The 23,144-nt window shown below is 46.9% G+C and overlaps 1 protein-coding gene across 7 annotated transcripts in view; it reads right to left on the minus strand.

Annotated features, from left to right (window-relative positions):
- TTLL5 (tubulin tyrosine ligase like 5) overlaps positions 1-23,144 on the minus strand; it is a 272,493-nt gene that overhangs the window by 169,495 nt on the left and 79,854 nt on the right. For all 7 annotated transcript variants that reach the window (XM_075531002.1, XM_075531000.1, XM_075530999.1 and 4 more), the window contains exons 16-20: positions 21,871-21,912; positions 15,587-15,700; positions 15,215-15,306; positions 9,072-9,134; positions 4,489-4,527 (exon numbers count right to left, since the gene is read on the minus strand). In XM_075531002.1, coding sequence (XP_075387117.1) covers positions 4,489-4,527; positions 9,072-9,134; positions 15,215-15,306; positions 15,587-15,700; positions 21,871-21,912 — 350 coding nt within the window. The remainder of the gene's footprint in view (positions 1-4,488; positions 4,528-9,071; positions 9,135-15,214; positions 15,307-15,586; positions 15,701-21,870; positions 21,913-23,144) is intronic.

Here is a 23,144-nt window from a genome sequence, read left to right on the forward strand (position 1 = left end):
TTGTAACATATTCCACACAAAGGTCTATTCTGAAGGGACCATCCAAGTGTTGTCAAGTAATCCCGCCAGCAATCCTGCTATTCCACGATGACCCCTCCAATCACGCGCCAGCAATCCTGCTATTCCACGATGACCCCTCCAATCACGCGCCAGCAATCCTGCTATTCCACGATGACCCCTCCAATCATGCGCCACTCTGAAATGACCAGCAATCCTGCTATTCCACGATGACCCCTCCAATCATGCGCCACTCTGAAATGACCAGCAATCCTGCTATTCCACAATGACCCCTCCAATCACGCGCCAGCAATCCTGCTATTCCACGATGACCCCTCCAATCACGCGCCAGCAATCCTGCTATTCCACGATGACCCCTCCAATCATGCGCCACTCTGAAATGACCAGCAATCCTGCTATTCCACGATGACCCCTCCAATCACACGCCACTCTGAAACGACCAGGAAATATTAGGAACATATTTTTATACTCTATGGTGGCAAGAGGTGTGTGCTTTGTTGTTGTTATTCTTTTATATTTAAACCTTGCAAAAATGCAATTTTGCCCTTATTCTTGGTTCTTTTGAAATCTATCAACACTTGAAGCTAATTAAGTGGGGGTTGATGAGGGGACTCGCTCCCTGGGGTCAATAGCTGACTCAGCCTCCCCGGACAGGTTGCAATCTATCACGGCCAAGAGCTGAGAATGGTAAAGCCGTTGAACCCCACAGGTTCAGTGGAGCTTCCTGGTAGGTATGCATGGGCAAGGGGGATACATGCTGAGAGCCCTTCCAGACCTCACCCAATGGGTGTCTTCATTTGTAACCCTTTGGCTGTTAATAATATTGTAGTCATATATTCCTCGGAGCTTCTGGGAATCATTCAGTAAATTAACGAACCCACAGAGAACAGTGAACGCTAAAGGGGCTTGCACCCACCTATCTGAAAGGTGCCTTCACGTGTAAGCTCTGACCTAGAGCTCTGGGGGGCAGGGGTTGTGTGTGTGTGTGCCAGGTGAGGACCTAAAGAAGGGGAAGAAAGGGGAAGGTAGGGACAGGATCCATTCCCATACTTTGGAAATGGTTCTGATCCTCAACACGCAAAAGCAATGGAAGCAGGGTTTGCTTATTGGACCCCTTGATTCAGTGCACAAAGGGGAGGCAGCAGGAAAGGCCAAATTCGATTAGGTCATGAATGCGGAAAGGGGCGGAGAGACGGGATGGCAGCGGCCACAGGGGACTTTAGCTACACTTTTAAACAACCCCCAAATCAGGGAAGTGACTGACAGGCGGCTTAGTCTCGACAAGGCCTTCCGGGCAAAATGCAAGAAAGCCAGAGATGGCAAGTCACTGCAGAGGGCATGAGCTTTGGGTCACCGAGTCGGGAAAGAAGGCCCCATGTCCGTATGTGAAAGCAGGCCGGCAGGTCACTGTACCCTGAGAACTCGAGGTCTAGCCAGCTTGGCCCTGGATCCTTTGGAGAATTCTGTGTGTTCCTGAGCAATCCCTTTGAGGTCAAAGACTACTCTTCATTTCTCTGGGAGTTTCCCCTCTCTGAATCAGATGGAAAGGCGGTGTCTTTGATCTGTGAAGGGCTCTTGGATGGGAATTTCTGGATGGATGGACTAGGTAATAAATCTCCCGAAGGCCTTCTCGCCAGAGCAGGAGTTGGGCCAAGAACAGAGAAGGTCCTGACTCCGGGGGTAGAAACAGGAAGCAAATTAATAAACTTTACAACAGTTTAAACCCAACTGATCATAGCTCCTAAGGCAAACCTCACAAAACCGTGAATAAGTTTTCAACTAATTAAATAAGGACAAATCTGAAGAAAATTAAAAATACTCGTGCCATTTAGCTCAGCCAAATCTGAACTCTATCAGTATACCTGACATCTCCACCCACAAAAGCACACACACACTCGGCCCTCCCAGGAGGAGGCATTCTTTTAAGGATGGAATTTGCGTTGAGTTAGCTTCATGGTTTTGCCTCTCCCAGGTCACCCGGGTGGAAGTTCATCTGAAACCTCTAATGTCTGTGCTCACGACTATACAAGCAGGAGTGTTTGTCGCTCTTTCTGCCTGTGCTGCCCAAGAACGCCATCGTGCAGAATGCTGCTGCTGCCGTCGGTGCTGCAGAGAAACCCCACGTATAACAGAGGATCCTGTGCAGTCCCTGACAAGGGGTCACACCCAATAATGACAGCCCATTTTCAGGACAAAGAACTTTTAGCAATGATTTCAACATCACACCATAATACGAAGCTTCTGAGGCTATGAATACTAAAATCATGAGTACTCATCAATCAGAGAGCAGGGAAAACTGCTAAGAAACCGAGGTAGATAAATTCCAACTGATTAAAAAGGGCAGAGGACAGGGGGTGGTGGAGAAGGGGCAGAGCTGATACAGAAAAACGATCGTCCTCGGACTGCGTCAACTGCGCTTGTCTTGTGATCACTCCATCAGTGATGTGTATCACAACTCGTACATATCGGCTAATTTATAAATAAGCTGACACACCTTCAGTTACACCTATGCGATTTTCCCAACACTGCAGTATGAAAGCATTTAAACAGAAAAGTTCAAAGAATTGTGCGGTGAACACCCACATACCCACCACCTAGCCTCTCATCACATACCTCTCTCATCACATATATATCCAGCCATCCATTCCTCTACTTCTTCACCAACCCCTCTCATTCTTACAGCATTTCAAAGTAGTTTGCAAACGCGCATGCGTCTTGATCTAAACGCTCTAACATTACATGATTAGTGGGCAGAGAATAATTGTTTGTTTTATAACTTTCCTCACTTTCATTGACAGTGAGGGAAATTGTATGTGAGTGCATTATCCAAATCTTAACTGTCGATTTGATGAGTTTTAACAAATGCTTCCATAGACCTATGTAATATAAACTCTATAGAAAATATTAGAATCACCTCAGAAAAGCTCTCAGGCCCATTCCCAGTCAATCTTAGCACCAATCACGACTCCAACTTTCTTAGCCACACATCATTAGCTTTGCCTACTTCAGAACTTCGTACCGGCGACCCCATCCGGTCTGAGTGGGTTTGTGTGGCTTCCTTCATGCAGTGGTTTGGAGCGCCCTGCGTGCTTGTAGCAGCAGCCACGTGTCTTTTTACTGGTGAGGAGGAGGAGTCTGTATGACTCATCAATCCACAGTGTAACTAGTCTCGACTTGATAGACACCTAGCCTATTTCCAGTTTGGGAGTACTGTGACCGTCGCTGAAGAAAGGTAGTGTGCTTCACGGCTGCCTCTGAATGCTCCTGCATTTAATAACTATCTATGGATAATTTTAAAACACAAACAGACTCTAGTTTTTATTGGCTTACGACAGCAACAACAAAGCCTTCTTGGTGGCAAAGTAAGAAGAGTGCAGACCAATGGAGAAAGGACAGTCACACTGACTTTAACTATTCTGCTTAAAGATTTCCCCCTGCGTTTTGAAGTGTTCGGACTGAAAAGTATTATATTCTTGGAGGCATATGCCTTGATTAAAAAAAAAATAGAAATACCAAGGGCTCAAGTAGAAAGCAAATGTTTTGAGGAGGATGATGGCAACGAATGTACAAATGTGCTTGACACAATGGATGGATGGATGGATGGATGGATGGGTGGATGGATGGGTGGATTGTGATGAGAGTGTACGAGCCCCAATAAAATGATTTTTTAAAGAAGGAAAGAACTCATAGCTGAGTGTGATTCTCACTTCAAGTCCAACAACAAACTTGATTTCTCTCCATTTCTCCCTTCACTAAACGACCAATGCAATGTGCCCTTCTGTAAAGAAAACAATAGTTGCTTACCCAAAGAGCTTGGATAAGAAACCAAGTTTGTTTTAAGTGGTCCTAGGGGGCTTCTTTATTATCGCTGTCACTGCTGCCGCTGCAGGTAGGCAGAGAGTAAGCATCTGCTCGTCTCAACCTCTCTGTGACCGGAGTGCTGGCCTGCTGGCACGGGGGGGCTGGTTGTGGTTCCAGGGTTTTGTTTAAGGCACAGCCATTCCAGCTTATCCCCCGTCCTTCCTCTCCTTGGACAAAATGAAGAGCCACGGCTGTTCTGTACACTTCTCGTCTCGTGGCAAACTGGAAGGAGCTTCTGTTCAGTCCCTGACTGTACAGAGCTGTACATACCCAGGTGTCGGGGCCAGAATAAGCTCTTACCGGAATCTACAATGACAAGTGGTCTCAATTCTCATTAAAAACGTTAGTATCTGTCACACAACTCAACAAGGATAGTATTATTGCATTTCACACAATCAGAACAAGCTGACGTGTATTATCTGTACCTTCACTATAAGAAATCCCAACCTAAGTTGGTGAGGCTTGGCCGCCTGGTAGGATCAACAGAACATACTTGTATGTGGTTACACGCAGAGGCAAACTGAAAATGGTCACACAACAGGCCGTGGTGTGTGTATGGTCACACACGATGCATGCGGAAACAGTTTCTCAACCTTAAAAATCAGTTACCGTGTTCTTCCGGCCAACAAGCTTCTTCTTGGATTCCCCCTGGAGAGTGAAAGGACATCTGGGTTAGAGAATGAGACTCAGGTGTTCCCATACACAAGCACATGCACACTCCTGAAGTTTTTACTGCAGGGATTGAACCTGATCTAGCCGACCAAGGGTGGACGCTTTAAGGAGGGGCGGCCCAGAGGCCTGGGGCACATTCTCCGCGGTGAGTGGAACGCCGAGGGTGAGGAGAGCTCCACACAAGACAAAAGGGAAAGGACAGGTGAAACCTAGAGAAAAATCAGTAACATGACTTGCATGTGCTCATCAACGTATCAAGCAAATGCCACTTACTTCTCACAATCGTGAAGATTAGTCTTGATGTTTGTGACAAGCTCGGTCTGCCAGAGTAAATTCTACCTCATAAACCCAAAATGAAACTCACTGCCATCGAGTCAATGCTGACTCACAGCGACCCCTGTGGGTTTCCAAGACCGACACGGTTTCTCCTGCAGAGCTGCTGGTGGTCTCCGACTGCCCACATGCGGGTCTCAGCCCAGTGTGGAAACGCTGCACCACAGGGCTCCCTGCGCCGCGGACAGTGCCCTGACATCGGCGCAGCACGCACCGGCCTACGTTTAACCAAAGAAGCCCTGCCCGGCCCTGCCGTCCTAAGACATGTTGCGAAATTTGAGCCCACTGTTGGCTAACCCTGTTTTACTAAGCATGATATTCTCTCCAAGGATTGGTCCCTCTTGATACCTCGTTCACAGTCTTTGAAGATGAAGCCTCAACATCCTTGCTTCTCCGGGACATTTCCCCGTGCTTGTCCCAAGGAACATTCTTTCTTCTGGGAGTCCCAGGGTAAATTCAACATTCTCCGTCAATGCCATAGTTCAAAGGCATTCACTCTTACTTGGTTTACTTGACACCATGCAGCTTTTGCATGCATCTGAAGCAATTGAAAATGACATGGCATCTATCAGGTGCATCTTAGTCCTCAGATAGACACCTTTAATTTTGAACACGTCTTCTGCAGCAGATGCGCCACTGCAGGACACCGCTTGATTTCCTGACGGCTGTGCTTCCGCGGTACTCATGTGGATACGAGGATGAGGCAACCCTTCGTGCCTTCAGTTTTTGCTCCATTCACCATCAGGTTGGTTACTGCTCCATTTGTGAGGAGTGTGTTTCCTGTATGTCGAAGTACCATCCCTATTAAAAGCTGTCGTGTGTGCACTGCGTAAGTGTGTTTCAAGTGCTCTTCATTTTGAACAAACAAGGTTGTGCCATCTGCGTATCAAAAGTTGTCGGTGAGTCGCTTCCAATTCTGATGCCACCTTCTTCTTCATATAGTCAGTGTAGCTTTTTGGACCATTTGCTCTGCATACAGACTGAGTAACTGTGATGCCAGGTCAGCACACTGACGCCCACCTTTTCCCCGTGTCTGATTCGCACAAGTGCCTCTTCCTCTACGTACAGGTTCACGTGAGCACAAGTACGGGTTCCGTATTTCCCACTCTCTGCGGTCTTGTCCGATTCCATGGACGGACTTGAATGCCTCCGCACAACTAATCAAGCAGCTAAACATCTTTCTGACACTCTCCGCTTCAACCAAGATCCATCTGAGAACGTTAGGAGGAACCAAGAATCACGTGCGCACACACACAGCCCCACACAGCCAAAATGACAGCTACAGAGCAATACGTAACAACACTGAATGCAGGTGGATTAAATATGCCAGTCAAGAGACAGAGGGGCAGAATGATAAGAAAACAGGACCCATCGGCATGCTGCTTACTGGACAACAACCAAAAATGGACTAAAAATCCAGACAGGGAAAATATATCAACTTAATGGCAATTTATGAAAAAGGAGTGGCAATATTAATCTTTGATTAAACAGATTTCAAGGCAAAATACACACACACAAAAGGTACTGCACAATGACCAAAGAGACAACGGAATAAGAAGACATACCATAATAAACCCCCCTGCAATGAGAGGTCCAATGGAAGGCCTTGCCAATCCATTCAGCACCATCCATGGATGATGTGGAGAGAGGAAGAGACAACACTACCACAATAGGAGGTTCCAAGACAGCACTCTCAAGGAAGGACAGAACTAGAAGGAACTCCACAAAGACAGAGATGAAGCAAACGACCCAACCCACTGGCCCTCCAGACACGCCCTCCAGAACACTCCATCTAAACAGCAGCGCAGTGCACCCTATGTGCTTGCGTACAACCCGAGTTTCCCAGCACCTGCTTAATGCAGTTTTGTGGTAAAGTTAGGTGCCTCGCCTGATATCCGGGTCAGCTTGCACTCAAGCATATACGGAACATTCTTTTCCAGCACACAATGAACATTCTCCAGAACAGATTCTATGTTAAACCTCAAAGCAAACATTAAAAACATTAAAATATTATACATCAAATTAGCAATAGGAAGATGAGAGAAAAAAATCAAATCCATACAAACTTGAATAGCACTCTGCTTGAAAACTACTGGATAGTTGAATAAAGAATAAAATTGAAAATTCCTTGAAATAAATGAAAACATGACATACCAGTGTTTGGGATACAGCAGAAGCAGTACTCAAAGGAGAGTCTATAGCAATACACGCACACACCAAAGAGGAAAACCAACACCCGATTCCAGTATCAACCAGAACAATAATAACCCTTCAGCCACCAGAAGAAAAGCAGTAATAATGAGTACGGTAGAAATTAATGAATCGGGGGAACAATGGAAAGACTCAATAAGACGTCGATCTGATTTTAGCAATGCTACCCCTAGTTCTGTGTCCCATTCTGAACCGGCTTGAATGTCTGGCAGTGTCCTGTGGCCAGCCCGCTGCTACCATTTTTGAGTTATCATCAGCAAAATTTTGCTGGCATGCGACATCATCCATGACAGTATTTGTTAGTTTCCACATTGGACTGGAACCTCTTTCTAGGGAAGGAGCACCAAGATGGGTCCCGCCAGTAGCTGGGCAAGCAGCTGTGTAGCAAGTTCCTCGACATAGATAAATGAGCATCCAGCACTTGGTGAAGCAACTCAGGTGTTATCCCATCAACTCACAGGGGCTTATCTTTCACCAGTGTCGTGCAGGACCACCTGGTTGTGAACTGGCAGTTCTTCTTGGCGCAATGATTCCCCGTGCGCCTCTCATCTTCTTCTGGTGCTTCCTGCACATTTCAGTTCTTACGTACATATTTAGTTGTGCAAACTTTACCGCCTGGGTCGTTCACGTAGAACCCCCACACAACATACTAACAGCTCCAGCATCAGAAGAGCCTCTTGCAGCCTGCGGTAACCATGTAACCTTTCCACAAGGCACAGCTCCCGCTATCTGCCATCGTAACATCTCATCTTTTCAAAACGCTATACAAATGCAACCGGAATGACAGATGCTGGCTTATCTATAGAAAATTAAACTACAAGTGCAAATCTTCCCCAGGATATTTCCCCCTCTCCCATGTCTTCTTCCCATGCCAATGTCCTGATATTGTCACGTTATAATCATAAAGTCTCCACATGACTTTAAATTTTCTCACTCAGATAATGGTTTTCTCTAGTTCAGCTCAAACCCACTTCACAAGAAAACCCTTCAGAGAAAGCTTTAAAACGTCTGACCAAGTTACTCCGATGGATTCAAAGCTCTAGTCTGCTCAACTGCACAATCGCAGTACTGAAAACAAACAGACCAGAACACAGCCTAGCAAAATAGGTGAACTCTCAATATGAAGGAAACTTAAAACAGGTTACTGGGGGTGAGGGGTGGGGGGTGGGGTATTTTCTAAGTAAATCCCCAAACCTCTTTTAATGGAAACAACGTATTTTAATTACTTACTTCCCAGGGGAGTATCACAAATTTTCAGCCAAGGATTGCAAAGTCTACAAATTTCCTGACAATTAATCATGAGATTGCAAGAAATGGCTGAAATCTGGGTAGCTGTTCAAAGAATCCTTTACAAAAACACACATCCTAAAAGTACAGATTTCTGTAAGGAGGGGGGCCTCATTTTGACAATCAATTCTGGAATTTTTTTAGGATGTAGTTATGTCTCAGGCACTACAAAGGTATGCAGAACTAAGTAATCCATGAAGTACTATGCATTTGAATTTCAATGTTGGTTTTCCGTAATTTCTCCTTACACTCCCCCCCTCGCCCTTAAGAAAATACCAGGTGTTGTTTCTTACTCCTACTCCTGTATTTATTTTGCAAATTTCCTCTCCGGTACCTTTCCTAATCTGATCATTCTATTTTCTTGCAATAATAATAATTTTTAAAAACTATCATATATCAAATCATACAGTCAGTGAAAATTATGTCTACACTTAAAAAACCACACCGGGGCCTTCCTTAGAAAAACACAGCTTAGGGTGGCTGCTGGGAATTGCGCAAAGATCCGCTGGTTTCGGATATACTAAAAAAGGTCAGGAGTCAATGATAAACCCGAGAAAAACGAGGTCAAAGAAGAGCGTGCCTTCTATCAGATCTCACACAAGGGCACCCACTGAATAATGTCGTGCTTTTTAGGGTGATCTCATCATAGATCCTGAGTATGTTTCTGATCTCCACCAGGAAGTGCCCACCTGTCCTGGAAGAGGCGTGTTGCCAGCATATAGTTCATGGAGGTCTTGTGCTCGAGGTAGGACCTGAAAAGCAAAGAAAGAAGTTGGTTTTCTACATCTCGGTTCTGGGGCAAATACAGATATCAACCGTGAACCAAGCACTGGCGTGGCAGGTTACTCACTGAAACCGTGTCTAAGGATCCGGGGCAATTGAGGAGACAGCTACCCAAGTGAAATTCACAAAACATGGGAGCAGCATCAGAGAGACGGTAGCAAGAAGAGTAAAAGAAATAGAAGACTTTATGTAGAAAATAAAAAGATAAAGCAGGACTTCTCAGATGAATAAAAAATGATCTATCAAATGCAGAGGCTAACACTGTTTTTAAGATAAAAACACACAAACACCAAACAGCTATACATACCTGGGAGAAAGAAGTTCAATGAAAATCGAAATAGGAACACAGAAAGGCTTTGAAAATACAGATGAGAAAAAACTATGCTACATGCACCCAACGAAGCACTATGAAATGTTCAATAATGAAGAATTTGAGAAACACCTCAATTACAAAAATGGACAAAACTGGAGGACAATATGCTAATAGAAATTAGTTAATCATCAAAGAGCAAATAACGCATGAGACTAGTTTGTAAAAAGTCAAGACAAGGTTTTCACACTACAACAAGCATTCTTTGATGGGCCCTAGGGGCAGGAGAGGGAGGGAGAACAAGTCACTGGCTAGAAGGCATGCCAACTTGGGGCAAGGGATAGGCAATGTATCATAAGTGGGAGGTTGGTCAAGAAAGACAAAAGGAAGCAGGGGAAGATGCTGGGAGGAGCTTGAGAGTTAAAGGCCACAGTCCTGTGGGAATGGTCATCTGCCAGGAGACGCTAGGACAGACGGACAGGCTGGCCGGGTGGGAAGAAGAATGGGATGCTCCTCAGAAAGCGAGGCAGAGTCCATGGAGCCTATCTGGACATGGGTCTTGACCCTTGCGAAAGAAAGACAGGAGCCTTCCACTCCCAGACAGGGCAGAGTCTCTGAAACCCACAGGGCAGGTCTACCCTGGCCTATAGGCTCACTATGAGTCACCACTGGCTCGATGGCAGTGAGTTTGCATGAATGAGACAGAACAAACAAGGAGGGAAGTTTTGAAAACTTCTTAAACATAACCAACTATCTTGTCCTGAGGCCTCAGAACCAGTCTCAGGGGGCCCCCAAAATCAGTTACTGTAACAAAGTCCACAAAGACAATCTTTATATCCTGTTTTGGTGATTAGACTCCTCAGTGGCCAATTAAAGTACAGCTATCTGTTTTCCTTTGTCTGGAAGAAAGAAACATGGAAGCGGTTAGCCCACTGGACGGACTAACGGACAGCGCGAACATCAGACTCCACAACCCTAAGGGTACAGGAACCCGGTGGTGTCCGGAATGCGCTACCAACTGCTCATAAAGGGATCACAGTAGAAGGTCTAGGACAGAATGAAGAAAAAAATGTGGAAGAAAATTCAAAATAATAAAAAACACAAGGCCCATTGCTCAGACAATGTCAGAATACCAGAAAGATGTCCACTGGCGCTTCACTGGCTCTGCCAAGGCATTCGACTGTGGAGGCCATGATACCCGCTGGATAATCTTGAGCAGAACGGGATTCCAGAACACTTCACTGTGCTCACACACGTGGATCAAAAGGCAGTTGTGCAAATGGTACAAGGGCATGCCACAGGGTTTAAAATCAAGAAAGGTGTGCGTCAGCATGTCTCCTTTCACCCTACATATTCAAACTGTAAGCAGAGCAAATCACGAGAGAAGCTGGGTTATACGAAGAAGAATGTGGTATCAGGATTGGAGGAAAGCTTACTAACAACTGAGACGTGCAGATGACACGAGCTTGCTTGCTGACAGCGAGGAGGACTGGAAGCACGTGCTGATGGAGATGCAGGACTGCAGCCTTCAATGTGGACTACGACACAGCGCACAGGGGACCCAAAGCCGGAGAAAAGGTTGAAGTTATCAAGGATTTCATTTTGCTTGAATCCACACTCAATGCTCACGGAAGCAGCAGTCGAAAGATCAAAAGACATTGCATTAGACCAATCAGCTGCACAAGACCTCGTTAGAGTACTGAAAAGCAAGGGAGGACTAAGGAACGCCTCACCAAAGCCATCGTATTTTCCACTCACTCCTTGCATGTGAAAGTTGGACAATGAATAAAGAAGACTGAAGAAGAATTGATGCACTTTAAAAAAGTCATTTTATCGGGGGCTCATACTACGCTTATCACAATCCATACATCCATCCGTTGTGTCAAGCACATTTGCACATTTGTTGCCATCACCATTCTCAAACATCTGCTTTCTGAGAACTGATGCCTTTGAATTGTGGTGCCGGAGAAGAATACTTCGAGTACCACGGACTGCTGAAAGGACAAACAAACCTGTCTTGGACGAAGTAACAGCCAGAGTGATGCTGAGAGGGAAGGACGCTAAGACTGCCTCTGACGTACTTTGGACAATGGATCGCAGGAGAGACCAGTGTCTGGAGAAGGACATCAGGCTTGGGAAAGCGGAGGGACAGTGAAACAGAGGAAGCCCCTCCAGGAGATGGCTGCAACAACGGGTTCAGGCAGGGAGACAATAGTGGGGAAGGCGCAGGCCCAGGCAGTGTTCCGTCTGTGGGGCCCTGGGTCGCGATCGGTCAGAACTGACTCGATGGCGCCTGTCAACAATAACTCCTGGCCGGACAGAAACTGGTGAAACTCCCAAGACTACGGCTCTAGGAGTCTAGAAAAAAACTCAATCCCATGGCTCAATTGGCAGCCAAACCAGGTACAGGTCTGTAAGGGGAATATGCACCTTAGAATAATCAACCATCTGAAATCAGAAGGGAGTATCTCAGGACAAAGCACAGGAAGGAAGTGGAGTAAGTAATGGAACATTTAAATCAATGAGATGAAACATAATGCGTGTGAACTGTCGAACAGAAACTGGTCTGGTCTGTAAACCATCGCCCAATTCACAAGAGAAGGTTTAGTAGAAAATAAAATACTGATCGGGGACTGTACTTCAATCGAGTTATTCCTCCACTCTTTCTAGACTTCCTCTTTCTTCCTTCGGACACAGCAGGAGAGACCAGCTGCCTGAAAGTGACGCAATGCTTCGTAACATCAGTGAAGATGAGGGAAGTCCTCCAGGAGAGGGGCTGCCCCGACAGTGGCTACAGTGGGCACCAGTGCATCACAGATCACAGCCATGGCATAGAAGCTGGCAAGCGTGCCCTGTTCAACCTAGGTTCGCCATGAGTCAGAGCTGATTTCATAGTAACTGATGACAAAACTTCCCAACTTTAAAAGAAATGTGTGCACGTTCATTGATGGATAATGTGCACCACCAATCCATTTACACCTTCTCCATACGGTTCTCCAAAAATGGATCCTGCAGCAGAGCATAGCCCAAACTCCCTTTATATCCCTTGCACATCACATCTCCCCTAATCACTCTTCTCACCCTTTCTAGCTGCCCACGCCCGATTTATCATAGTGCAGTGGGGTCCAGTGCTGCTCAGTTGCTGACCAAATGGTAGGCAGTCCAAGACCCACCAGCCCCGTCATGTGAAAAAGGAGGGCAGCGTGCCGGTGCAGAGAGCTGCCTTGGAACCGTGCGTAGGGGGGGGGGGGGGGGCCTGCTCTGCCCTATGGGCCTGCTGGGAGTCAGAAGCAATTGCTTGGGTTTCATCTTCAAGAAGCACTTCGTCCACCCTACGGTGTGAACCCTTATCCGACAGATGCTCCAAGTCTGCAGAAAGGGGGTCCTTATCTAAAGGACCCCAGTCCTCTCTTGGGGGGCCTGCTTCCCCTAGTACAAAGTAGCAAGGTACCATGAAGCAGGAAGCAAAAAGTAGGATTCACAGTAAGAATTCCTAAATGAGAGGCCAGTGTGTGATCATGGGCAAGCCATATGGCTTTACTCACCCTTCATTTCCTCATCAAGAAAATGGGAATGATGTGCACAAAGTGCATTTTAATTGCAAAAACCGACACAAATACGCACAATTTTTACTTTATATATAAATCACTCCTCCGCAGTCACACTGCTTACTCTCAAAGGGCAGAGAGATCCCATCTAATGTTTACTTTATGCTCCAAAGCACCGCGTAAAGTGCTGGATGCTTGGCTGGCACTCAACAAACACATACTAATAAAAGGGCCTATTTGTTAGTGGATGCAAGTATCTTCCACATACGAAGTGAAGGCAGTTCAATGAGTTTAACATTCCTGGCCTCTCTCAGTCTCTTTTCTCGAAAGCCTGAGGGTGGAGAGGGCTTATCTGATTAATAATTAAGATAAAATAAACAGAACACACTCTAATGAGCATGGCTTTTCCTTCCCTTGGGAAACAATTCCCCTTAGAAAGCACACATCCTCTGCTTCTACCTCGTTAACACAGCTCAGCTCAGCCTGGCCTATCAACAGCCTTGGAGGGTCTGCAGCCAGACAGAACCAGGGCACTGGGCCTCCCAGCCAAGACTGTCAGAAACAAAGGTGGCACTTTGGCCTCATCTGGCACATTCCTCCTGCATTTGGGGACTGAATCCATAAAGAACATCCTAAGGGGCTATCTCTAAAAAGCCTGGGAAAAGGTACTCAAATTACCACGCTGCATGGCGAAGCACTCAGAGTGGAGGCACCATGGTCATTCCTTAAAGCTGTTGTGTTCTAAGAAATGCAAAACCTCACATTTTTACCCCAAAACAAAAAACCATTAAAAAAATCCTTCCACTTACTTCTGAAGAAAACCCAAGCATGAGCTTTCTATTTATTGATCCCTATGTCCGTAGAGGGGGCCTACTTGTCCGCAGAGAAGATCAAGAGCCCAGTGGGGCTGGATCTGCACAGCGGCTGCCACATGTGCTCAGAGCTCACAACAGGGAAGACGCAAGACCCACAGGGGTGACATGACGCAGGTTTCCCTCTGCTGTGCTCAGGGGCAATATGGGTCAGAACCAACTTGACAGCATCACGTTCAAGAACACAGGGCAATCTTGGGGCAACCAAGGCAACCGGCCTCACGCAGTCCACAAAGACAATAGCTCATGAAGAGCGCATCACGATGAGTGTGAGAAAGAAGAAAACGTGAATATGCACAAATATGCTTGACACAATTGATGTATGGAATGTTCTAAGAGCTGTAAGAGCCCCCAATAAAAATGATTATTTTTAAATAAACAAATAAAAGCAGCAAATGTTCAAAAATTGATGGGGGTGATGACTGCGGTACAGCTCCTCTTGATGTGAATGAACTACTGAATTGTATGATATGTGAATTAAATCTCAATAAAACTGCTAAACAACAAACAATCTCACGAGCAGCCATCTAAGGTACATATACGGTCTCTCCTAGCTGGAATAAAGAAAAGTAATCAGTCCAAGAAACGAACGGGCCACACAGACATCAGTCCTCACAATGCTGGAAGGACCGAGGAGAACTGGGTGGTGGCCGGCTAGGAGCAGCACCTGTTCTAACGAGAACCCGGGGCAAGTCCTGAGTGGAGCGGGAGAGAAACGCGGATGAGACTCAAAACCGAGGGGCTGATGGGAGCCGCAGGCACCGTTCACGCCTGCGTCTAAGCCCATCCCCTTACACACCACGAGGCAGTGGTCTCCCAAGGACAGTGTGCAGAGGGCTGGGAAAGGAGGAGGCGTGGGAATGGGAAGCACCGGGAGGAAGTGGGTTGAGTGCTGGTACAATGAGGGGGTGGAAATGGATGTGTCCAGTCAGAATGAGTGTAACCCACACACTACAGGACAGTCTGCTCAGTAAACCTTAACCTAATTCACAATAAAAAGCTCAAATAAATAAACAATACACAGTTTATGTATCATGGAGATAAAAGACTTTTTCATCAAAGTTACTAAGAAACACCAACTTCAGGGCTCCCCCTGGGTTGGACGCTTAAGACGGCGAATGAGGCGTTTACGTGTCAGGAACAGATTACACCACTGCTACTGCTCCAGTTCTTGGGATGAGTGACAGTCACGTTATGAAACACATAGCAATAATGAAGACAGGGCACCAGGCAGAGACCAGTGATGACACCGGCTCACAATTAATCCGATTCTGTGGACCTGAGGCACAGACTGAGGGGGCAAAAGGTAGTCACCTCACCCATATAGTTCCCAGGTCTCTGATGTGGGGAATATTCGAATAAATCCACCTCTCCGATCATTCTCCTCCTTCACTCGCCGCAACACTTTGATCTAGATGGCAGAAGAGAGAAGCAAGTGATGCCCATCTGGAAACCGGAAGGCACGCGGAGCGAGCCAGGACAGAGAAGGGGGCTGTGGCCCGTGAGCAGGAGAAGCCTGGCAGGCGGATCGCGGAGGCCGGTCAAACGCTCTTTGCTGAGGCGCAATCCTCCATCCGAGGCTGCCTTTTTCAGTGGGAGGGATAAGCCTGACATTAACATGATGAATCACACAGTTACATGCAATGAACCCTGGGGTAACCCACAAAGGCTGGAAACGGAGCTTTCTTTACCTCCTCCATGGACAGACCAAGCACAGAGCCACCTAGCTTCCCGGACGCCTTCTCCCGGGCAGAGCCCACCAGGTTCTTCATTTCTGCGTCGCTGGCAGAGAGCGGACGGGAACGCTGGAGAGAAGGGAAGGAGATACAAACATGCTTGTCATCTTTCTTCACTGTCCTTGGTTCACCCCTCGGCATCATTATCTTCCCCAGTACATACATGGTCAAGCCAATAGCTCATTTTCCATAATTAATCAATTAGCCTGCATCTCTGGGCAGCCAAGGAGAGAGAGCTGGTGGTAAAATCACGGGCCAGGAGCAGAAGCAGAGCTGTCGGGCAACTGTGAAGACTGAGAAAGAAAACACGTGGCTTTCTAATCCAGTGCTTCCCGCTCATCTGACACCTGGGAGGATGTGGAGACACTCCGGAAGCAGCCACACGGAGAAGTCAAAGGTGTCATCTTCCAGCAGGTATACATTTTATTCTCCAGAGTGAGGAGCACAGAGATCGGAGAGATGAAAGCAAGCAGCAATTGATAATGTCACGGGTGAAGCTGATGCCCTCTGGGATGTGTTCCAACTCAAGGGCTCAAGTACAGAGATGTGTCACCAGTGTCAGAGAGGAGCTGAGACTTGGGACAAAGACAACATTCCAGAGAAGCAGCCAAGTGGGACATGTTCCTCACTGGTCCCAAAGATGATGTGGGCTCTTTTAGTTTCTGAATGATGGTCAAGGAAGCCAACTGAAGACAAAGTCCAAGTCCCTCTGGCGGTGATGCAGGCAGAGAAGTGTGATGGAAGTCTGCGTGCAGGCAAGCAGCCTGACCGTACAGGTTACGGCAACAGGGGGGTGACTGACGGAACGAGACCTACAATGTTGCCAAGCAGCAAGGAGAAGAGATCATTCGAGCAATGTGGATACAAATGATCATTCTTGAAGTAAGTTCCAGCAAGAGAGAAAGCCTTACTGTGAGCTAGTCTTTTTCTCCCCTTGTAGACAATCTATCAGCATGTTCTGGTACCTGACTAGTGATCTTTTCTGTCACCAACACCCACAAATGACCACACCGGTTTTACCTTTAGAGGCGGGAAATGTATAACCTTGGGAGATCAAAACTCAAGAATTTTCAGAGAATGAGGGCTGTAAAGAAAAGAGCTATATAAATAAGAGCGAGCCGTGTAAATAAAACTATGAAATCAGCAAGTGCAAGTGTCCTGGGAAAGCAGAGATCTTTATCTGTTTAGTTTTACTGTCTCATCTGCAGAGCATTGGTGCAGGGGAGGAAATGAAATAAAACAAACGAACTCTTGGACATGTAAAAGAGTAAACGAATGTGTTGACATGCCGCTCAATCATGATTGGAATTGAAACTTCAGAATTGTGGGGAAATTTTAACTCTCTGAGACTAAACAGTGGCTGTGGAAAAAAAGAGGGGAAATCAAAGGGAAAGTTTAAGTATTCAGGAAGAAAACCTGTATACTTCACATAACCATAAAAAAATAAGTCTCTAGATTGTGAACATGTTATTCAGTTTATAATTTGGAAAAGCCAAAATACTAACTGGAGGCTTCGAGGTGTGTCTGCATCAGCACACGTGCAGTGAACACTATTTTCTAGGAGCAGACAAAGAAGACCCCGCTCCTCCCTCCGCTGCTGAAAACGACACACACAGCTTCCAAACACTGTCGGATACTGAGGGCCCAATGAAGGAGGCTGGACATCGTCGGACACAGTGCTGGAGGCCGGGCCCCTAGGGATGGAGGCCCCTCCCAATGCGACTGAGGAGACCACCGTAAAGCCACGGGTCCCGTTAAGCCTGTGGAATCTTCTTCTGCTGATAGGAAATGACTCATGGAAAGGAGCAACAGTTGCAAACATCTGACAATGATCGGAACAGGGGATATTTAAAGTACGAATCTAGGAAAATTCCAAGTCATCCAAGATGGAATGGAATGCATGAAGATCCACAGCCTAAACACTAGCGAGCTGTAAATGGACTGATACTGGCCAAGTTAGTTACTTACTTATTTTTAATCATTTCATTGGGAGCTCTTACAGAGAGTACGGCGATCCATAATTCGATTGGATCGAGCATAATCGTACCATTACTGCCACCAAGTGACACTGGCCATTTTAAACCAGAAAGCCGTATGGTTTCCTATGCTGGGAATGACTCCTCCCGGAAGAAAGGCGTGGCACTCACTGATAAAAAGTGCCGCCAGCAGGCGATGCCTACCTCTAAGGCCATCGTGATGGGATTGCTCTACGATGGGATACTATTCCTAGCTCCCTGCTGACTGAGACCTCCGTGACGTGGCCTACCTCTCCACCAATCCAAAACCCGCCAGCAGCCCCAGGCGCTCCCACTTCTGGGCTCATCAACTCTCAAAGAGCTGCTCTCAGAGACTCACAGCGTTCTTTTGCCACTCGGAACGCACGATGCGGCGAGATGCTGCGGGGAAGAACGAGGTGCGTGAATGCTGATGGGCATTCTGGCAGGGGCGGGGCGGGGTTCCCTGGGCGGAGAAGGGTCATGCGGCCCCATCAGATGAAGAAGGCCCGTGCTAGCCCAGAGGGGAAACATGTGGGAAGGACCGTCTGGAATCTGTTCATTGGTTCATATTAATCTAAATGAGGGAGCGGCTAAAAGGGAAAGAGGAATGAAAAGTGACAAGTTGTAGCTACTGGGGGCTAAAGTATCCTTCAATGCTTCTCCCAAATCCACCCAGGTTCCTGTATTTGGGAGAAGAACAGCTAGAAAACGTAAGACTCAAAAGACAAAAAAAGTATTCTGTCCATGTAGGTTCCTCAATCTTTAAAATACGTGATTTTGAAAGTTAACAAGTAAAAAATGTTTAATCAATACGGGGTCTGCCAGAATGAGTCCATTCACAATAGAAGAAACGCACTTCTTCAGGCACCACAAGGCTCCACTATTCTGCTGCGCCAGTGGCTGGATGCCCCCACCTGCTGTAAAGGGGTGAGACAGGAACTGGAGACCAAGGCAGGAGGAAAAGTGAGACAAAGAAAAGATAGGGGGGGCGGCGGCGGAGGGAATACAGCAACTCAAAGGGTATATGAGTGCCAACGAGATTAAAAGGGAAACAAATTAGGCAAACTGATTTGCAAAGTGCTTGGCCGGCCCAACAGAGGACAGATGCAAGCCACGCTGCGGCTCTACGGGGTTCTCTAGTGGCACGGACTCCAAGGGGTCGCTGAAATGCAACAGGCAAAGCAAGCTCCTCTGAATTTAAAGAGTCGCTGTTCCGGGCAAGATGGCACCGAGTTGGGAGGGAAGAACGCAGACAGGAGACCAAAGCCCAAACTGCAGCCATGGAGTTGATGCCAGCTCATGGCGACCCCACAGCACAGGGCAGAACCGCCCCGGGGGGCTTCCCATCTTTCTCTCTCAGCACAGCTGTTGGTTTCTTATTACAAAACTACAGAAACTTACCGAAGCCATTTACAGTGACGAATGGCATATGAAGAAGTGAGAGGGTATCAGAGGATTAAGAAAGAGCAAATGTGGAACCAATCTTTATAAATGTAGGACGTGTGCTCCCAGGGTGCCACCTGATAACTCTACCTCGAATCCCTACTAAAACAATGGAAGGGATATTAAACCGGAGGAAGAAACAGCAAACCCATACACATTGAGAGTTCAATGTGCTCGTGAGAAGAGTTCTTTGGAGATTGCTTTATTTATCTTAAAATAGGCTTTTACGTTTTTAAAATGTTATGCTTCAAAGAAAGGTGCGGGGAGGGCTGGGGAATACAGCAAATGTATAAAAATGCCTTTGGATTTTAGAGAAGCATTTGAAAAAAACTTTGCAACATTTTTACGCTAAATCATAGATCCAATTCAAGTTTAGTGTCATGACCCAGTGAGTATACCATGGCAAAAACAGAAAACATTTCTAAGTATGATTTTGTGTGGCATTGGGTTCCATGATAAAAAAAAGTCTGACTAAGATAAGATAAATGCCAGTGATTCAAGCTAGAAGGGGAATTTAGGAGTCGATACAGGTTGAGTTTACCTGGATGGACAGAGAAAGAACACGGCAATGTGTGCATGACAGCAAACACGCACACCAAGGCTACAGAGCTGACCGACAAAATGGCATCAGGTACTGGTGACACCAAAAGGAGAGTCTGAACAGGACGCGAAGGTGTAAACTGTGGGTCCAGCACCATCGTACACGGTTTACTGGTGGCCTCTGCTTTCTCACCATAACTCTGCATAGGTGTTCTCAAACTCAGTGGGCAGAAGTGGGAACTGGCTCTGAGAGAGGGAAGGAAACCTGTTCAAGATCTAAGAATGGTTGTACTTCTTACCTAAAACAACACACCTTATAAGAAGGCTTCCAAAAATTTCTGGAAGAATTCCATTACCTTTCATTCCATGTTTCCCGTAATCTTTTGAAGCCCCCTCACATGTATGTTTTAGGTCACCTCTACCTCCCTGGGTGTTTTTGTACTGAGCTATACGAATGTATTTCTTGACGGGTCGCCGTGAAGTCAGCACAGTGCGATGGACAAACCTCATGGGGCCAGGAAACCAAAGCACTGGAAAGCTCAGACTAGACACGTGCTTGACTGATCAGGACCCGAAGTCTAAAGTTCATAGTCCTGTGTTGCCTTTGTAACACTAATAAATAATGTCTGACGGGGGCACAGGGATTCTGAACCACAGACAGCCCTGGAAAAGGGGAGCGATGTAGCACGTGCTAACAGATTCAAAAAGGTGGGGCTGACAAGACGCCCCAAACTGAATCGCTCGGCAACCAGGCAGCAATAAGGAAGAAGCTGACGCCGTGATGGAAATGAGAGCAGTGGATGCCTTTCCTCTTCCACTTAGATCTGATGAAACGTGTCCCGACAACGACGGCAGAGGTGAGAGCACTCACTCCACTGATAAAGAGATGCTGACAAACAAGAATACGGCATTGCGCGCTGGGAGCCCCAGATGTCCACGTGCGTAAAGCAAGCTGAATGAGGTCAGGAAGGCCTGCTGTTTGCAAATACGCAACTACTAGAAAGCAGCCTGGCTCACCAACAAGGGATTCATTACAACCTATGAAATTCAAGCAATGTCACTAATGTAACAGAATTAAGGTACAGAAAGAAAAATTAAGATTAGAATTACATCCCAAAGCCTCTTCTTTGGAATCAAATTTAGAAGGCTGCGCGCAATAGTGCTTTTAGTGTCCTCCTGACACAGATTATTTTGAATGTAAGCTCTTAAGAGCCTTGCTTTTGTGTGTGCCAACTCCCCGCCCCCACCTCCCTGCCGCAGATAACAGCTAGCACATATCAGGTATAAACAGCTGTATAAAATGCTATTACAGAAACTTGAATTCAAGCAGCTAAACACCAGGGCGCCGATTACAGAGCACTTTAACCAGTTACCAAATCTAACAAGGCCACCAGCTGAGTAGTCTTCTCTCTCTCTCTCTCTCTCTCTTTGTTGGTGTTGCCATTTTGTGGATTTACATAAACCATATAAGTCATTTTATCGGAAACGGTAGCTAAGGAAATGACAACTGAAGCTGCCAAGCTCACCAGAAACCTTATCAGAGAGAACAAGGGCCAACATAAATACACTGGGAGCATTTTGCAAAGAGCTAAGAGTTGCAAGTGACACACTTATGTAGGAGAACATGCCTCCACCCCATAGAAGCAAACAGCAGGAGCAGTGTCCCCACCGCTGTCCTAGCCCCCCAGAAAAGACACTAGAAAGTGGTCGGTAGGCTCAGATAACTGCACTCAAGAAGAGAAAGAAAACAAACGTCAATCAGAGAGAAAGAAGAAATACTTTGTCGTTCTTTATAGGCAGCCAGCTAGGACTGGAGGTAGTAACTATAGCAGAGTTTCTAAGATTCAGAAAAGGTCAAAACACGATGTATAAAAAGGCCAACTGCTAGGAGACACAATTACAGCCCAACACCCACAGTTTCTAATAGTAAGCTGCAACCGTGATACTCAGGTCAGAGCAAAAGCTGCATCTGTGAAGCTGTTCCCCCAAGCCTATGGCCTCCACTGGACAACCACTAACAGGACGAGAGAAGCCCGGCGCCCTCCTCCTGCACCCTCCACTCCTCTGTCCCACATGCAGGCCGAGCTCCGTTTGCGCTCCTTCACGCTGCTCAACAGTACGAAATGCAGATGCACAAAATCGGTTCTGCAAAAAGACTGACTAAGCTACATAAATAAATAAAGCTTTCGGTAGGGGTGGTGGTGGTGAGGGGCATGGAAATGAAATTCAAGCAAAGTCTGCAAACAATCCAGAACTTACCTGCTTGGCATTTGATGAGTGAAACTGTGCAGACACGGGACGCTATAAAAGACAGAGAAATGGAATGAAGCCTCATCTTCTCCTAAGAAGTCTGCATTTTCCATTCCGTTTTGGTCAAAAGGAAAAACAGGGTCTCGTGAGAGACCGAAGCTTGAGCTCTCCACACTAGGTGGCTGGCAGGTCAGTGTGTTTATTAGTCCTTCGCACACCGCTTTCCCCACGGGGTCGCCAGCCCCGGCTTCACCTGCTCACTACAGAGAGCACACGCTTATTCCTGGGCACGGAAGACCCTGGTGGTAACGAGCGCCCTGGTCCGTGTGTTTCTCACAGCCACACCACTAATCCGCACTCCCTTTCCAGAAGCGTCCTGGAGGCCGCCTGTGGATGACGTCCTGCCAGTACCTACTAGTCAACAAAACAAATGGTGACTCCATAGGACGTGCAAAAGGTCCCCAATAAAAGCTGATGGGCGTGCTGGGCACGGGACCCCTGCTGCCAAGATTGACCTCGGCTACCCTTTAAGAGGGAAATTTGGCAGAACTGTGCTCAAGCTGGACAGGAAGACAAACCTGTACACAGTCTCTGCCACAGGTACTGAGGAAGCCCTTGGCCAAGGATTGCCTAAACTAGGTTTTCCAGGTCTACCGAAATCATCCATGACGTTTCTGTGCTGAAATTTTACACAACGCCTTTGTTTGTGATGATGCCCCGGAGCATGGATTACTTCTAATCCAAGACCGCACCCTAGAGGTGGAGCGCACCCTGTTTCCCCATCACAGCTCCCAGGAGGGAGTCATTCTAGAGCTTGGGGCCACAGGAAGGCGGTCCAAAGATGGAATCCAGCCCACAGACACTTGCAACTGTACAAATTACATAAAGGAGTTAGCAATATTTTAAAATCTAGTTTGTGCTTTCTCCTGACACTAGAGGGGAGACTGACAGACAATACTGAGCCTGCACTCCTGCCTGGCCATGACCTGGGGCACATTCTTCATAGCGCAGGCCCCGGGAGAAGAGATGGGGCGCTCTGCAGGGGACCTCGGGCACATCCCTCTGCTGCCTATCCCAGGCCAGAAGTCACCTAACTATAGGCCCTGCTGATGGAAAGTGTGCCGGAAAAGGACAGTGCACAGGTGTACCGGGCACACAGGGCACCACTGCATGAGCTGGGCAAGCAGACGGAAGAGCAGCAGGGGCCACAGGAGTCAGGAAGGGGAGAGAGAGAAGAGGAAATTGCTTCGACCTCCGAAGAGCTTATCATCCAGCCAGGGAGA

Source organism: Tenrec ecaudatus, chromosome 14 (genome assembly GCF_050624435.1).
Source record: "Tenrec ecaudatus isolate mTenEca1 chromosome 14, mTenEca1.hap1, whole genome shotgun sequence".
Classification (NCBI taxonomy): Eukaryota; Metazoa; Chordata; class Mammalia; order Afrosoricida; family Tenrecidae; genus Tenrec; species Tenrec ecaudatus.